Source organism: Semicossyphus pulcher, unplaced genomic scaffold (assembly GCF_022749685.1).
Source record: "Semicossyphus pulcher isolate SPU_LCO1_2020_fin unplaced genomic scaffold, fSemPul1.0.p SCAF_27, whole genome shotgun sequence".
Lineage (NCBI taxonomy): Eukaryota > Metazoa > Chordata > Actinopteri > Labriformes > Labridae > Semicossyphus > Semicossyphus pulcher.
In genome coordinates this window covers 4,742,112-4,756,578 of record NW_027211701.1, presented here as the reverse complement: position 1 = coordinate 4,756,578, position 14,467 = coordinate 4,742,112, and the positions used below count along the sequence as shown (strand labels likewise).

The 14,467-nt window shown below is 43.5% G+C and overlaps 1 protein-coding gene across 1 annotated transcript in view; it reads left to right on the top strand.

The window, feature by feature from the left end:
* The first annotated feature begins 3,639 nt into the window (after positions 1–3,639).
* Positions 3,640–14,467, top strand: part of LOC138604810 (potassium voltage-gated channel subfamily KQT member 5-like) — a 136,407-nt gene continuing 125,579 nt past the window's right edge. The window contains exon 1 of the mRNA XM_069676806.1: positions 3,640–4,050. Within this exon, the coding sequence (XP_069532907.1) occupies positions 3,710–4,050 (341 nt within the window). The 5' untranslated portion in view covers positions 3,640–3,709. The remainder of the gene's footprint in view (positions 4,051–14,467) is intronic.

Sequence of the window (14,467 nt, the reverse complement as noted above, 5' to 3'; positions counted from 1 at the left end):
AGCGATACAGAAAAAAACCCAAATTAGAAATCTCAACATTTCTTCCTGTTCCTCTTGAGGGAAAGCAGTGGTGAAGTTATCATCAGGTCTTGTCATATGATGAAGTGGCTGCAAGCACAAGAGCAAGGCTAAGAGAAAAAATTGAATGACATTTAGGAACAATGAGCCTCAAAAAACAGAATGAAACAATTAAATTGTTACAAGTTAGATAGAACAAAATATAATGGGTAAAAATTCAGTTTCGGTCCAGATTAGAGTGCAGTAGAGCAGTGCCCAACCTGGGGTCCAGGCCCCACTTAGGGGGGCGCCAAAGATTGCTGGGGCGCGCGAGGCTTGGTCTGCACTGAGATTGTCAAGATTAGGTTTGTGCTTGTTAAATAAAATCATTAAAAAAGCAGTTACTTGATGTTTATAAAATCTGTTCAACTATTAAAAAATATATATTTTTGGTCCTCATTCAAATATAGTAGCTATTTTGTATATTTGCGAACTATAGGCTGACTGGTGATTTTTGTCAATAAAGATTTGAAATGAATCACACGGGGGTGTTAGCCTTTCTTAGATACAAGCACGGGGTGCCTCCAAGGAAAAAAGGTTGGGAACCACTGCAGTAGAGAGTAACTAATCAAAGGCAGACGAGAACGACAGACTTGTGCTTGTTTGATTATAATCAGGAAATTGTATCAGTCTCTTTGCAGCATCGCCGCTAAAAGCAGCTTTAACCTCTCTGGTTCTGACCTGAAGACCAGCATTGGGACCAGTAAAGAAGCCCAACCTCCTGGAAACCAAATCATGAATGAGTTTATTTGAGTGTTGTCCTGACATGGACCTCTGATTGTTGCTGTTTGTTTGAGATGATAAAATGCTGATACTACTTTGATGTGTAGTATGCAAGCAAGTGTTTTTTTTTGCCTTTTCTGACCCCCAATTCTGTGCAGCAGAAGATACTGATGCCCAATTCAAAACTCCACCCTAAAGCCTGAGCACTAAACCCTCACGGACTTAACTCATGTCAGGTGCGCAGTGCATGTGTGTAAGTCCATGAGAGCTTGAAGTGGTAAAAAAAAAAAGAAGGAATAGGATAGACTGTTCTGACATGTATGAAGCGATAGCTCAGGCAGAAAATTCAAGCTGCACTGATTCATACTTGACATGCATGATTCTCTACAATCACTTCCCAATTTGGCAGTCTACTTAAGCTGCAAGATTTCTGGTCTCTCCCTCTGCTCTGTTATTGCCATCGGGGGTTTAAGATATTATCTCATCACTCCTCAAATGTCTGCATGTAAAATAAATCTGCGAGGAGGGATGAGGTCTGAGCCTAGAAGCCAAACACAAGCTATGTTCTGCTGCTGCAATAAACATTTCAAACTATTACAAACACAGGTTGTCTGACTAATATGTATTTGTGTCTGTGACATTACAGTGTTAAAATATTTTAGGAAACCACCAAAAGTTAGGAAAGCCATTAATGTATTTCAGGATATTTGACTGAAAATAAAAAATAAGGGCACAATTTGTCTTTGCAAAATGTGCATCAGAGCGATTTCACACTTGATGATTTGACAGTGGGACAGGCCTAAACTCTCTCACTTAGTAGTAGCACGCGTACGTCCGTGAGTGTGGAGACTGAGCTCTGCAAAATGGATTTTTGTTTCTCCAAGGCAACAATTTCTCAGGAATATTCAAATTCCACCTGTTAGACTGTGAGAGATGTGCGCAAAACAGTAGTATGTTCCAATTCAAAGCATACTGCATGCAAAGTTTATACTTTGTTAGAGAAGCTGCAGTTTGTAATGCAGTGAAAAGAAAAATATATGATTAGGAATGCAGGGCAAGAAAGAGCTCAATGGGCAGAAAGGGAGAAGAGGCAGAAGCTGCAGTTGATACACAGCTGCACTGACCCAATGAGCCTCAGGTGTGGGTAATCAAGGCACTCAGAGAAGAGCTCGGCTGATCTTAACAAACAAAGAGAAAAACATCTCTTTCCAAAGAGAAAACAGAAGAAAGTCAGTGAACTTATCAGCATGACAGGGAAAAGCCTCACTCCATTAACCCCCAAAAAGTATTCTGAAGTTATCATCTACTCCAGGTGAAAACTTTAAGAATAAGAACTGGTAGTAAACATGCATTGGAAACGTGTACTGTGGTGTGTGGAGAGGTTGTCTGATGCTACAGTTACCAGTAGATGGCGTCGTTTTGTTGGAAGACAGAGTGAGTCGCTCGGTCGTTGCTCTGAGGCTGTCGAACCTCTGCAGGTAAAAGCAGCTCGTGCACACTCTCCATGGATTAAACATGAGAATACACTCTCCCGTGCTCTCTGACCCTCGTCCACTCACACACACTGAGTGTTTGTGACAGGATGCTGACTTCAGCTGATAACGCTGTCAGTCCTGCTTCATTCTCCCTTCTCATCCACTTTAATTTCACTGAGAGAAATCAAGTGTTTCCCTCAAACATGCCGCATGTATAGTCAGACTGGTGATTAAGAAGCTTGCATTTTCTATAATGTAGACTATATTTATAGTATACTATAAACTATACTATAGTTTGTTCTCAGACGGAGCGTGGATTGCGTCTGAGAAGGGGAAGTCCACGCTGAGGCGTCACTGGCTTTTTTCTAGTAACTGCTCTCACTTCAGGCGATGGTGACACAAAGGAAACAGCATTTTCTGTTCATTCAGCTCACAGATTGCTCTGAAAATACAAACCGATTTGGGTCAAATGACTTCATGTGGCAGCGAATCATAAACACCCGAAAAGCACTACAACACGAGAAGACGATAGAGGCTCCAAATAAACTCATGTAAGAGAAATAAGTCTTAATGCCACGTGGTTCTAGTGACAGCAGGACAGCAGATGACAGACCCCTTTAGTCTTTTTTCATGCAAATGTGGTCACATAAAGTTTGGAACTTTTCATAGTATAACACATTTTAAAGGAACGCATATAACTCAGTTTAAGAAAGCTTCACTGAATTAGAAGCAATTTTGGTTACAGCATAATATTTTCTGCAGATGTTCAGAGAGACGTCCGCAGTGGTTACTTTCCAGTCGACCAAGTGGAAAATTCATCTGAATCCATGTTACCTGATAGGCTTTTCGCAGACGTGGTGTAATTTGGAACTTTTTCGGGAAATTAAATTAAACGAGGAGAGACGGTTGTTCATTTGCAATGTTGCTGCCACCAAGAATAAAACACAAACTTCCAGAGATTGAAATATTTATGATGGAGCGATGTGGAAGTAAGATCATTAAACTGTTTACTGTGACACGAGGATCGAGATAAAGTCACTCGCGGGCTCGACCAGCACAGTTGCGCATCTGCCGTGGATGCGCAGCGCATGTATGAAGCAACAGGCGGTAAAGCGTACAGGAAAAAGAGCCTGTGCTGAAAACCAATGCTGAAATACCTTCTCTCCAGCTCTAACGGACTCACACTGCATCTTTAACTTGTTATTTGTCAGACTGGACAGCACTGCGTACAGGACACGCGCGGTGGATACCTTTACGCGCAGGGTCAGTTTTGTAAATGGCTTGAGAAGCAGGAGGAAAGAGGGCGGTCAAAGTGTGACGGTAACCAGCGACCGTTTCGCTCCTAATACTCAGCGCCTTCTGCGTCCTGCACGTGTATGTTAGCTCAGCTCCTGGCTCAGGACACGCATGCTTGATAAGACCTCCGCGCACTTGATGCCCGCTTTGGTGATGCCATGCCCCGGAACCACAGCGGAGACGAAGGTGGCACCGGGCTCTGGATGAGGACATCGCCGGGGCATCGTAACGAAGGCTATGGATTGAAAGATGTGGAATCCGGACGAAAGATGATGAACAACGCAGGAGACGGTTTGCTGTCAGCCTCCGCCACAGCAGGTGCTACCGGGTCCGACAGCCTGCGGGGGAAGCAGGGAGCCCGGCTCAGCCTGCTGGGGAAGCCGCTCATATACAGCGCGCAGAGCGGCCGGAGGAACGTGCGCTACCGGCGGCTCCAAAACTACCTGTACAACGTGCTGGAGAGACCGAGAACCTGGGCGTTTATCTACCATGCGTTTGTGTAAGTTAATTTCCATAATTTGCATGTCAGTTGTAAGATCTGAAGTTGCACACCTGTTGATGCTGCTTCACCGTCACTGCAGGAAACGCTTCTTCGCAGACACAACGTTTCTCAACACCTCAAAATGACACAAAAACATGATGGTGCACACTTGTGTTATCTAACAGAAGCAGACGATGTTACCTGCTGCTTGAACCTTACATATTTCTATTGTTTGTACATCGTGGCTGGTATGTTAGGTTACATGTTATAAAACAGTGGGTGTCATAAGTTCACAGCTCATCTTTAAAAATAGTCAGGTCAAGGCATTGTATTTATATGTTGACCCAAAATGCAATACTCTGTGACCCCCTTTAAACCAGAGCCAGTTTCACAGATTGCAAGGAACTCTTAAGTGCAGTTAAATTAACCCACTGAAATCCACATAGAGCTTTCTAATGCAAAGTGGGGCTAACCTCTCTTTACATGATTTCCCTGGTTACTGTACCAGGAGTCTTGGTTTTGTTAAGTTCAATTAAACATTGAACACATAAAGTTATCAGGCTACAACTGCAGTCGAACTAAAATATGAAAAGAAAGTCAAAAGTGGTGTTCTGCATTTCTGAGGCGGTGGTGACGCCTCAGTTTCACATCTGCACTGTTAAAAACAGAACTCTGGGTCTGTCCCGAGGTCAACAATCAGAAACATCTTTAGCCTTCCTGTCTGCTCTCTGTCATTCTTGGCCTCCGAAACCAGCTGCAGTTGATTTTCAGCGTGCAACTGTTGTTGGGGCATCGTGGCTGTTTCTGAGAGACAGGAAGGAAGGAAAGAAGACACATGTTGACTGTAGAGCACCATCTTTTTTGGTGTGTGGGTTGGGTTTGTGTGGTTTGGGTGATGGTGCAATTCTCGAGCCATTGCACTTGTTCACAGAACTGATCACTTGAATTTGAAAAAAACTTTTCTCTGAAGCAGCCTTTAATGGGCCATTAAGTTGTGCAAAGGTCAACATTAAGCTAAAAGGATCCCTGCTGGGGAGTGTGTATGCCTGCTGTGTTCTTGGGTTAATGTTGTTTAGTGAAGACACTGGAAAATGTGATTTATTTTAGGTTTTTCAAAAGAAGTGTCTTTTACAATTTCAGACCTGAGGCCCAGTCAAGCCAATTAGGCATGGAAAAATTAATTGTGAAAAAAGGTGGTCTACTCACAGCGCTACTGTGGCCTGCAAGCTAACGGCTAAACACAGGCGCAAGTCAAGCTTCTTTTTATTTCTCCTACATTGTTTAATCCTTCTGGTATTTTGGTTTCAGGATTGTAAATCTCCTTAATTTTTAAGAGCGAGTTAGTGTGTGTGTGTGTGTGTGTGTGTGTGTCGGGGGTTTGCTGTGCAAACTTTCTAGCTTTCTAAAGGTCAATTGGCAAGCTTGTTAGCTGAGGGGACAATGACATATTTGTACTACATATTGTCTCACTTCTACTTAACACACATGTTTCTGTAATGGAGACAGAGATACAGTTTTTAGATGCTGAATTCTGCTGATAGTGCCACATAAAAGACAGCTTATAAACTATGCCATTGTCCTTGATTGTGGATTCTCAGGAGACTGCTGCCTGTTACAGCACGGGTCAGCAATGGTAGGACAGTTTTGCACGTTTGCATGTCAGATGTGGCTAAACACGTGGCAAGTTCACCACAGTTGCAATGACAAATGCAGATACTGTATGGACAGGCTTATCTCCTTCTGGTGGACATTACAATTAATTTGGCCACATGTTGCTGTTTAAATGAAGGACTATGTAACATTTATGACCGGGCCATTACATCAACAAGCCTTTTAGGCCAGCAGGCCAGTTTGTACATGAACTGGACATCCTTAATTAAATTACTTGCTCCAACTGAATTCGAGGAACTGGTATGACAAGCCTGTCAGGATTCAACATTTGCCCAGGAGGAGTTTGTTTTACATTTGACATACGCATCTGATAAAATCCCCCTTCTCTGTGCATCATGGGTAACGTTTCTTCATGTAGAGCTGTAGTAGTATTCGGAAACACGATAATTGTGCAGGACGATTACCTTTAAATTAACTTTTTATACCATGCCCTATTGCTGTTAAAGAGCGTTACAGTCTCTCCGATCTATCTAATGGTGCATCATAACTCCTTACAGAGCAGGATCACATTTAATGTGAAAGTGTTCAGACATAAATCCAGTCCCTGACTTTATGAGGCGTGTCAAGACTTTGTGGGGGTCAAAGAGCAATGATGTAATGGTATCAGGGAGGAACATGGCAGTCATTGAGCTTTTCGTTAACATCCTTTATTGGGCCAAGAACTGAATATAGCTCATATTGGATCCCCATTTGTCCACTTTGGTCAAGACTTTTGCTAAAATGTTGACTTAAAAAAATGCTCATGTACTTATTTTATGAAAATGTTGACTCATGCACCCACAAGGATCTTCGGACTCACACTCTTGTCCCTTCACATGAGTGCTCATGAACGTTAAAGATGCACGGTCGGGTGGCTGGTTAGTTGGTAAATGATTGTCTCTCATCCCCCTTGGCAGTGAGCTTGAACCAGAGAAATGGATGGACTGAACTCCCACTCAGCCCTTTGTTCTATTCCCCGTGATGAACGCTGCTGCGATGGTTAGTGGCCTTGAATGTTGCACTGGTCTGCTGATATGACGATTGCTACGGATGAGAGCCTCTCTATCACAGTTCTGTACCTGCAAAGTGAAGCTGATGATAAACCTTCACATTAACTGCCACTTAAAGTCTCTGGACTATATTTAATTTATGTATTTCTGTAAATCTTGCTTTCGTTAACTGTTTAAGAGCAAGTTTTCAAAAAAGAAGTAGCACCTGAAATCAGAAAAGTGACTTTACCAAACAGGGCCACCATTAGCCTTTTTAGGGCCTATGCTAAAGTTTTCCTTTTGGGCCCCCCTTAAGATTCAATCTGCTAAACCATTTAACGAAACAGTTGCTCAAATGTATCAAATAATTATACAAATTAAAGAGAAGCTTTATGTGTTTGGGGCCCCCAGGAAAGGATGATATTTGGGGCTGTGACAATAACCACATGACCGCAGTATTGCACACAGTATTTTAGCGGTGTCATTTTACACAAAGCAATTCAGGGCCGCAGCATGACAGGTTGTAAACTTTGCTAACCAAGTCTCAATATCATCCTACTCCACAGAACTAACTGTGAAGAAAGTGTAGAAGGGTGATTGAAATGCAAGGACAGCACGAGGCAGAGCTGCCCGTCTGTTGGCTGCTACAACACTCTGCTGCTGTGATGACTGTCAATGGATTTGACTCTTCAGCTGACAGCGCTGTCTGCAGCCTAACAAGAGCGATGCAATGTCATAACTGAAACTTATCAGGACACGTTCTTCAGTGTAGCCAGATTGAAAATACAGCCGTATCTTACTGCAGCTTTAAAATGATCACATTTTACCAAAATCCTTGCACATTCAGGGAAGATGCGATGAGGGACAGATGCATTGCTGAACTGTTATTGAGGGTTTCTTTGTAAGGGCAAAATTATCGTACATTCTGCCTTTTTTGGTAGTATTGATTGTCCATCATACAGAGGGCAAAAATATTGCACAAATAGGATAGTTATCGTACATCTGGCACCACTGACGTTCTTTGACTATGAGGTTTTCACTTCATAGATGACGCTGAAAGATGTTAAAGTCTTTCAGTTAAAACATGAGACCTATGTAGGCTGATAGGAGTTTATTGCTCTGCTTAACTGAAAAAAGGAGCGAAAGTCTAATAAAAACGGGCTGTAAATATTTTAAGAGGAGGGTTTGCGGCCAGGATACGTTGCTTTTTCACCGCCTTTCAAAAAATCTGTACTGTCACAGCCCTGGTGTTGCCAATCTTTGCCACAGGCCGTCCCTTAATACCGGGGCTGTTTCTAGCTTTTTGATGGCCCTATGCAAGGTGCTGTTTTGGGGCCCCTATAGATGCATCAGTCTGGTACACTTTAAGTGGGATTCGTGAAAAACTCTCTCAAATGCAATGGGTATGACTGATTGACAGTTGAAAAGCGCTATATAAATACAGTCCATTAAATCAAACAGGGGGCTTGGCTGGCTACAAATAAATACAGGTAATTTAATTCTCCCCAAATATATTGAGGCTGAACTTGCAGCTTTTGGGCCACCTAGTGGCTGTGGGGGCCCTATGCATCCGCATAGTCCACAAAAAGCAAGAAACAGCTCTACTCAATACCTGTCTGATATCCAACGCTAGAATGTCCCTGAGGCAAATACAACTTTGCATCATTACAGTTAAGAAGGAACGGCTGTTCTTCTCTCCTGCTGTATCTTAAAATCATCGGTAGTTATTTCTGTGTTCTGCAAGAAGAATGTTAATTGTAATCATGAGTTGTACTTGGCCAGATTGTGTTTCTGATATTTCGATAAATGTTTCAACCATAAGTGGTAGACTCACTATTAATCAGACTAATTCAATGCAGTGAAATAAAGAATAGAAGCTCTCTGTTTACTAAAACTTAACAACCCATTATGTTATGTATGTCTTGTGTTCACCACAGTGGGCTCATCTTTCTTTGCATACATTCTGTTTGCTTTCCCTGAGCCACCTGCAAAACACTCCTAAGCCTTTTATTGTCTGGGTGCAGGAGAACAATGATTACAATGAATGTGTGTTGGAGAACAAACAATACAAGCAAGACCTGACCCTCCTTCCACTTTGGGGAAGCTCAATAATTTTTGAGCCCAACGTTGGCATACAGTCACCTGTTTAATGGATATCACTAATAGTTTCATATTTATACATCCAGCAGTTATTGGGCATCATTAGGACCCTTTTGGAATTACTGTTTTGTCTTTTTGTCTGTCACAACAGTGTGATTATCTTTTCCATTTTTTTATGTCAGTGCCTACACGAGTCTTGTGCTTTACCTGTAGAAGTTTAACCGCGTTTCAGCTTGCTGGCTGTTGGCTAAATGTCCAGCCGACTCTTTGTGTTTTGGGGCATGTTAACATCATTTTTAACTGTATTGTTTAACCAGATAAAGTATTTTACTGCGCTATAAGGTAGCAGAAACTCAGCTCGCAGCCCCTGAAACCTCTCGTAAGAGCATTGGTTGGATTATGATTTTACAGTGTTACAATGCTACAGTTTCATTTAGCAGACGCTTAATACAACACAAGCAGCGATCAAGGCAGGAAGGAACAAAGTCACTAAGTGCCAACGAACAGGTGCCGACAGGCAGTGCACAGGGCGCTTTTTTGTTTATTTATTTTTTTTATCATCATCAACAACATCCTCAGTGTCTTCATCATCAAAAGCACCAATATCATATGTGCAGAGGTGTTCATGAAAGCGCTGGGTCTTTAGCTTTTTCTGAAAGGTGAAAGGGACCGAATGGAGTTTGGTAGCTCGTTCCACCACCTGGGGACTAGTGAGGAGAAGAGTCTAGTAAGCCACTTCGGGCCCTGCTGTGATGGGAGTACCAGGCGCCTTTCAGTGGAAGAGCGTAGGAGGCGGGAGGGAGTGTAGACCTGGACGAGGGCGTTCAGGTAGGCAGAAGCCGTTTTTGTTGCTGTTTTGTAAGCGAGCAACAGGTTTTAACGTGAAACAGCTTTATATAGTATTTTTACCAGGAGAGGAACCCTTGTAAATCAATTCAATGATGAGCACTGAAGGAATCCTAACCATAAAATAAGCCGGGCAGACAGACAAGCTTATAGCTGGGCAGCTGAGTCTCAGCCTGACGTGCTGTGTCCTGCTTTATACAGTGTTTTTGAGTAAGACTGTGTCGGGGTTTTTTTGTGAGGAGGAGACCTCTGCAGATAATTTGTTTCCCGGATAAACATTACAAACACTGAAAGTTTATGGAGTCAACTGACAAAAGTTAATTTGGTGTTTTCTTGGCTGGTTATGATTGAATCAACGACTTTATGGTGGCAGCCCTATTGTATACACTTTAATTTAGCTCTGTCTTTGGTCTCTAATGTGGTCTCTAGAAACAAATTAATTTAAAGTTACAGATACTGTACTACAGTGTGTCATCTCTTTCTCTTGTGTATCTCTGTGTGAGCACCTGCTTCCTCGTAAGAATCGGGGTGTGTGATACTAATTTGCCGAAGCTGTTCTGCTTGAGCAGTCAGTGGGCTGTTTGGATGACTCGCAGAGGTTCAATTTCACCACCCGCTGCTTTCAGGTGGCCGCTAACAAAAATAGCTCCTTTCCTCTTCTGCTTCATTTGAGATGACACATTAGGGACAGGTCAGGGGAGCAAGTTGGCTTATGAGCCTGCCCTCGCTGCGTTCAGTTATCCTCTGCCTGACATGCACACACAGCACATCCTCAAAGGCTTGGATGCCTAAGGTGACATTTCACCTTTAACTTCAACTTGGCATACATGCCTCCGGGTAAAATTGTGTCTTGGAAATTGACCCTCACAAAATCAGGGTCAAGGGTCAATCTGTATCATTTATTTTAGCTGATTAATTTATGTTAGATTTTCAAAATAAAAGCCAGGGTTACTCGGACGGAAGGCAATGCTACAATTTGACCATATAACGTTTACGTTGGTGTTAACTAAAGGCAAATATCTTACCCTAAAATTCCACAGGATCCATCTCTGTTGTGTTCCGTGTGCGTCGCGAGCTCCGGAGATGATCGCACCAATTCAAGTCAGTGCTCGCGGCCTGTCGCGTTCTAGAAGCGTCTCTCCACTCTGCTCTGCTAAAGGTACGCGCCAGGCCTATTTTTGACAGAGGCCGCGAACAAAGCAGATCGTTCCACACAGGAAGTCACACACGAAAACAGCATACAGCATCCGGTCATTTCAAAATAAAACACCATGTACAAACTCCCGTTTTTTTCCATTTTCATAACAACAACACACTGAAATCTTGAAAAAAGAACACTTTTAATTAAGTCGTGTACTCAGCCATGGTCGAAGCACAAAAATCACGGAATGATATCCAAATAAGCAGATAGTCAACCTCGGAGGTTCAAACTGAACTGTTGTTTGTGCTCTGTTTAACATTGATGTTATCGTGTGATTTCGCAATTCTCGTGCGATAACGTAGTTCTCCCGCAATCTTTTGAGTTGCGAATCCAGCTGCTTGGGCCCGCGCTCAGCTGCGCTGCTGGTCAGACACGCTTCCTGTGGGCGAGGGCTCGCGCTGTCTGACGCACCAGACGGAACACGCCGAGCACGGATACTGTGGGATTGAGGCGTTACTCGCATGTGCCCTTTCACTCCACTGATGTTATATTTTCCTGTACACTGTATGACTACTGCATACATGTATATTTTTATCCTTTCCTTATGTGTGACAGCAGCAGCACTGAGCCAGTCTTTGTGCTGAGTTGAGCTGCGCCTGAGGTCCCAGCCTACCCTCCTTCCTGCGCGCAGACACGCATACACAGTGCTGCCATTCATCTCACCTCTGGATTAACAAGCTCTTATCCTTGCAAGTATGTTCAGGGGCAGGAAAGTGTGGGGGAAAGGGATACAGTGTTCCTCCACCTCAGTCTCCGAGCTGGAGTGGTGACATGAACTCACTGCTCCCACTTGTTAAATATCTATCAGTGAGTTTATTGTTAGGAATACTTGGATTTATAGGCGGCAGTAAAGTCTGATGGCTCATCCTAAAAGCTGTGTTTGATAGGGATTATTGGCCATTTGAAGCCAACAGACACAATAAAATGTGTTACATTTTGAGCTATCGTTTAAAGCCCAGCCATTGACACCCTGTCACTAAGAAATATGTGTGTTTCTGTAAATCCAGGCTTTGTTCTTTCATCCAGAGGTTTATGCCCTCTGGTGTGGAATAAGTCACAGTACTGTTGTTGTTTGTCGGGCTGTACATGACTCAGAATTTTGGAGCCGAATCAGATCCGGATGATTAATACAAAGATTAGACTATTCAACCCTTTTTTAAAGTTCTGCTCCAGACGAACCTCCAACATCAGCCTACACGAGGCTAATGTTAACGAGTCGACTACTTTCCTAGTGTTCATCATTTCACTGCTGAAGAATTTTAGTCAGCTAGTGAGCTAAAATTAACGACAGCTTGCAGCCGATCTAGCCTCTCCAAGGAGCAGCGGAGAGACACTGATATGTAAAAACCTTGTGATGAACACTGACAGACTATAAGCCAGCAGAAGCTCCACTCACTGACCCTCCGGATGTCCTATTTCTGATGAGGAACAGTGCCTTCATTACAAAGAAGAAGTTCAACATTACACCAATTTTATCCTTTTACACTGGAACAAACAAAGCCGTCGTACTGCTGTCCCCGTGTGTGATGTCACCAACCTTGCAGCGTTGCAGAAGCACAAGAGGCGCAACGTGTTAAACAGCACGAGCTTCACGTACACTCATGGTGCAGTTCTGTCCCGCTGGCATTTACACTGCTGCTCTTTCGCCTCTGTTACTACCTCCACTGCCAGCTCAGCGGCTGAACAACTTCGCCCTACCATTTGTCTTTGAGAACATTGCATTGCGTCTGCATTGCTCTGAGAACAATGACACCGTGAAAAAACTTGAATCGTCGCCTTTTGGGCGGCAGCTCTAGTAGTTTCACCTCAGAAAGCCCAGATGATCTGTTTATTCAGTGTTTGTATTCAGATTTAACCTGTGTGACACATTTGGACATTTTAAGCGAGCACATAGTCAGGGTCGTGACATAGAAAGAAGCTTCTTATGAACAGTGAGACCAAAGACCTGTATCCTGAACAGCGGAGGAGAATCCTGCTGGTCTGATGAGCGCTGTGACATCAAGCAGAGGTGTGATGTCTCTGTCCAGATGGTGGTTGCTGTGTCAGTGTGAGGACGAGGAGCGGAAGCTGTGTCAGAATGGTTACGAGGTAAATTTGCCTGTAACAGCTCGAAGAGAAGAAGTGAAAGTCTGATTCAGGCGTGGAAGGAAGGAATTTGTGTGTTAAATGTAAATGGTTTCTGTGGTAGTTTATGCATTTTATTGCGGTTATGTAATACTAAGAAATGACATTATGTGTTTGTGCATGTTTTAAATTATTGTGGTTTTGCATATTTTACATATTCACTGTTATTTAATTTGTGTTTTTTTATAACTAGTTAACATTTCCACACACCATAACTTATAAAGATTTAGGTCCTGCTTTGACTTTTTGTGTCACTACAAAAATCCCAGTTCGAGCCCCGGTTGGCATGAAATGGGCCTCTGGTTGCCTTTCTACTCTTCGGCTCAATCAAAACTCTTTTTCAAAAGATTTTTCCAATCATGCAAATCAAACATTAAGAACACGATTTTACAAATCTATGTAAATATAAATCACTGTCATGTGAATCCAGTCAGCGGACAGTCACAGCTGATGGGGATCGCCCGCTGTAGGTATCATGTTTCAGTCCTGCATTCACTCAGAGGGAGTTACCCTCGCTCTGTATTCAGAGATGGTCTTACGGCCAACACAAAGACAAGGCCTTGGCACAGGGCACACCTCTACTCGTGCATTGTGGGTATTGTGCTTCAGCTTAGAGGAACATCATTCACCTAAGCAGCACCTGTTTGCCTTCTTTGAAAGGCGGCCTCGCTTTAACGCTTCCCTCAGTGAGCAGGCGAGGAAACGTCAGTCACTAGGCTCATTTTAGCATGCCAATATACCAACTGTACTATAGTGTCAACTAACATTTGCCTCAACACTTCCTTTGACCAATAAACATCACTGCTGCTTCACTTCTCACCATATATAAGACGTGGCTGTAACCACTGTGACGTCACCCATTGGTTTCTGGACTTCTGGCATTTTGGCCGTCGCCATCTTGGATTTCTGCAGCCAGAGTTGATCATCGCTGCTCCTCTATCCTTGTTGACAGATCACCGTGGTGGCGACTTGTCAATCACAGGTAGCTGCACTCGACAGCCCACCCTGCCTTATCGTCTATAGGGTCCTGCTTATTTCTGATGCCATCGTAGCATTGCAATTGAGTCAGAGTAAATAATAGTGAGTCGTGCTCATATTCAGTTAGAAAAACCCAGCAAACCACAAAACAGACAGCGCATAGTGTTGCCGTAACTTCACTGACAGTCGCTGGAGAGCAGACGGGGTCGTAGCAGCCAACAGACTGTAGTTGCGCGGTTTGACATCACAGGCTGCGCGCACTTCTCATACATAGTCTGTCACTACCCACCAGTGAACACCTTCAGATCCAACTTCCAGTCTGGCCAGGAACTCCAGGCCTCAGCATGGACCTGAACACATGTCTGTGGGCGGCGGTCTTTCCACCTGTCTGCCCCCTCGAGTCTCACTTTCTGATGAGAAGGTGTTTTTTGGCTGGTTGTCCCAGCCTGTCACTTCACAGGCTGTAGTCTGTGTCTCACCTTCACTGAGACAAAAGCACCTTTTTCTCATCTGCCTGGGCTGTTTCTCCGCATTGCCTCTCCTGTTC